Source organism: Trachymyrmex septentrionalis, unplaced genomic scaffold, assembly GCF_001594115.1.
Source record: "Trachymyrmex septentrionalis isolate Tsep2-gDNA-1 unplaced genomic scaffold, Tsep1.0 scaffold114, whole genome shotgun sequence".
NCBI lineage: Eukaryota > Metazoa > Arthropoda > Insecta > Hymenoptera > Formicidae > Trachymyrmex > Trachymyrmex septentrionalis.
The window spans coordinates 605296-609353 of NW_017304269.1; the positions used below are offsets into that span (position 1 = coordinate 605296).

Below are 4058 nucleotides of genomic sequence, written 5' to 3' on the forward strand. Positions count from 1 at the left end.
CAATGTACGCGCGTATATTTTTAACAAAAACTTGATACATTTTACCGTTTTGTTACTTTTGAATCGTAATTCAATAAATCTAAATTTATTCCTTTCGATCCGAAAATAGAGGGTGATATACGAAGCCACACATCGACGTATTATCACTCACGATCATTAAAGAGTACCAGTCTAAATGTGACAATTCGTAATTTCTAAACTACCATGTATTTCGATGCATATTTACAGTGTGTGATAGTATAATTATATATCTATATATCTAGACAAACTACAGTTGCTTGACATGTTCACGGGTAACAAATTTCGTTCTTAGATATTTAATTTTCGTGGATTAATGCGACACGCGGAACGTCTCGTACTACGTGTATCTCGCTCAGAGATCGCCAAGCGAATGCCGAAGTGATGACGTAGGTCATCCACCGCGCGGCATATTCCCCCACCCCTCGCTGTTCGCCTCACGCCGTTTAGATATCATACTATTGCAAATGAAAAATCACGGTTTGTTCATTTATACATGTTTTACATCATTTACATTTCGCGCTTTGCTTTGTGGCATCTCTGGCACTAATTCAATTCTATATTATTTGCACGGTTTTTTTTATAAACGTAATTGATAATTGAATTATTCGCGTGTGAGGTATTTTTGATATTCCAACGATACATTATGTCTCGATTTTTATATTATACTTTTAAAATATTTTAAATGATTCTTACTTAAACTAAGGTTGATAATATTCTATACATCCTTTATAAAGATATACTCAAACTTTCTTAATATTGCGAAACAATTTGCGCTCAATACAGCTTTGGCTCAAAATATTAAATATCTTGTTAATCATTATTTAATTTTTCAGCTAAAAGATTAATTTAAAGCACTGCTATTACTGCAAATTATCTGTGTTTCAGAAATTCTTTAAACTTACATATAATGCGCCGATCATGACTCGATAAAATAACTGTTACAAATTATTTAAAATAAAAAATATAAAATAATTTCCGAAAACTTAAAATATTAAATAAAAAATAAGTTAGAAGTGTTGTTATTTAAAATAAAAGAGTTATATTAGTAACGCTTGGTAAAAACGGGCTGTGAAAATTTATAAAGAAACATAACTTCGTAATTTTATAACATATTATAAGGCAAAATTCATACACATACTAAATTAATTTGTTTAAATTCCAATTTCGTTTATTAAAATTTAACAACTTTTATTTACATGTGTAGAAGATGTGAAATTAAAATGTTTTCGTTCAAGGACCCATTAAACTACCCCTCCTATGGATAGTCGGCACGCTTCTGTCCTGAGAATTTAGTACAGAGACGAACCACAACTATTTTCAACGATACGATTTTATCTATAGTGTCAGAAAGTGTATGCCGTCACGTAGTTCCCAAATTGAAAATGGATGTACTGGCGGTAATGTACCGATTTCGACGATAGCAGGAAAAAGGCTGATATGGGCTTTCTCAGGTTTTTCTCAGTTTGTACTTAGAAGCTACAGCAGCTCAGACAAGCCTAGAATGGCTTAGAGGATCTTTAGGTTGGAGTTAGGAGTGGTGTGAATTTGTAATTTGATGTAACCTTGTAATAATTGTGAAAAAGTATTCACTATGTCAGAGAAACGAATTAAAAATAATACCGTAATTTTAACCTTTGTGGACTTTTTGCATTTTATGTCAACCGGTATTTGCAAATGTGAGATAATTTTTGCATTACGATCGTAATATTTACATTTGCGTTTAAAGATATATAGTATTTTTAATCTATAGCACTCTTTTGTAAGTAATTTATGTTCATTTGAGATAATAATTGGCACTGTTTATCAAAAAGTATGTAAGAATTTTCTATATTTTGATATTAAAATAGGCAGATATTTATGTTCATTATGTTGCCAATCAATTTTTTCTTAGCAAATAAGTATTACTTATGTCGTAATATTATATTATTATATATGTTGTATTTATAGGAAGCTGTGAAAGTTGAGCAGTAAGCTTATTTATAAAGCTTTATTAATATTCATAAAACAGTTTTAAAATGAGTGAAAATGAGTCTATGTATGGGACAACTTTGTCTCAAGAGTCTATCAAAGTGATAGCAGAGAGTATTGGTGTTGGCAATTTCCCAGATGAAGCTGCAAAAGATCTTGCAGAGGATGTCAGTTACAGGTTAAAAGAAATTGTTCAGGTTAGTGTGTGAATGACTTCTATCATATATATTTAATTTCTACCAAAATAGAGAAAAAAGAAGAGATTAATCTCAAATTCATTAAAGATTATGAATGCATTCTGTTTTGCAGTATTTGTAAGCATCATACTTGTTTAATATTTGATAGACAATAAAGATGAACTGATGCTTACAGCAGGTCAGCGTGAAAACAGAATGCATAGTATATCTCTAAGTAATTATTTAGAATATCCCCCTCCCTCCCTCCCTAAGATTTTAATAAAAATTTACTCATTCAACGCGAATTCATTCAAAACGAAAGAATCTGGCAGAAAGACGTAGCTGTCAGCCTTGTGAATTAAGTTATTAAGCGTTAAAGTTTAAAACTTTAGAGATTAAAATATCTGTCGTTCTAACTCAATAAGCGCTATGTATACGTTCTGCTTTAATTATACAAATCCTCTGCTCTGTTTATAAACACAAATTCACTGTATTATCAGTGATTCATGAATTAAATATTTTTATAGAACAGTTATAATAATTGTATTTTTTTTATAGGACGCTGCAAAATTCATGAGACATGGAAAACGTCAACGAATGACTGCACATGACATAGATCATGCGTTGAAAATTAAGAACATTGAGCCAACATATGGTTTTTTCGCCAAAGATCACATACCATTCCGCTTTGCATCAGGTGGCGGTAGAGAATTGCATTTTGTAGAGGAGAAAGAAATCGACCTTAATGAGATTGTAGCTACAGCTGGTGGACAGTCATGGCCAAAGTTACCTCTGGAAATTACATTGCGAGCTCATTGGCTATGCATTGATGGAGTCCAACCTACCATACCAGAAAATCCACCGCCAGTATCAAAAGGTTTTATCTGATTCCTTGATTTCTATAAAATGTCATAATAAGAAATTTTCTTCTTACTTTTGAAAGTTATTAAAGAAAAATTTAAGAACATATTTTAAAAAATTTGGACATAATTTGTAAGTACTCTTAATTTTTTAATTATATTAATTTTTAACAGATGCCCAGAAATTGGAGAGTGTTGATCCGACAATTAAGCTTTCAAGTAAAAATCAAAACATTGGCGTTGGTAAACCAGGTGGTGGTGGCAAAAGTCAGAAGCTACGGAACATTGAAACTGTTCACGTAAAGCAGCTCGCAACACACGAACTCAGTGTGGAACAGCAATTGTACTACAAGGAAATAACTGAAGCATGCGTTGGGTCTGATGAAGCTCGTAGGGCAGAGGCTCTTCAATCGCTCTCGGCGGATCCAGGTCTACATGAAATGTTGGCTCGTATGTGCACTTTTATTGCGGAGGGAGTGCGGGTCAACGTTGTACAGAATCATCTTGCGCTGCTCATCTATCTCATGCGAATGGTCAAAGCTCTGCTTGATAATCCAAGCCTTTATTTGGAGAAATATGTAATATAAGCCTTCATCTTTTATAAACGTATTAATAAACTATTATTTCCATTTTGATATATTAAAATATTTCGATTCGCAGCTTCACGAATTGATACCGTCAGTTGCAACCTGTATAGTTTCTCGACAATTGTGTATGAGACCTGAGGTAGACAATCATTGGGCATTACGCGATTTTGCTTCCCGGTTGATGGCGCAGATATGTAAAAATTTTAACACTTCTACGAATAATGTGCAAACTAGGGTCACCCGTATGTTTAGTCAAGCATTGGCAAAGAATAATCAGGTAATAGCTATGTAAATAACAAAGTATTTAATCAAGAAAAAAAAATGATTTCAGAATAATGCAGATCAATCTTGTGGTCAGATCAATTTCTAGTACAAATTCTACTTGCTGTTTTAAAAGATTATTATTTGTTGTAGACACCATTGGCATCTCTATATGGGGCGATCGA

General features: G+C 32.7%; 1 protein-coding gene across 2 annotated transcripts in view; it reads left to right on the forward strand.

The window, feature by feature from the left end:
* The first annotated feature begins 1495 nt into the window (after positions 1-1495).
* The window catches only part of LOC108753186 (transcription initiation factor TFIID subunit 6-like), a 5517-nt gene continuing 2954 nt past the window's right edge, over positions 1496-4058 (forward strand). For both annotated transcript variants that reach the window (XM_018494567.1, XM_018494575.1), the window contains exons 1-5: positions 1496-1697; positions 1969-2186; positions 2724-3042; positions 3200-3603; positions 3686-3889. In XM_018494567.1, the coding sequence (XP_018350069.1) occupies positions 2037-2186; positions 2724-3042; positions 3200-3603; positions 3686-3889 (1077 nt within the window). In that variant the 5' untranslated portion in view covers positions 1496-1697; positions 1969-2036. The remainder of the gene's footprint in view (positions 1698-1968; positions 2187-2723; positions 3043-3199; positions 3604-3685; positions 3890-4058) is intronic.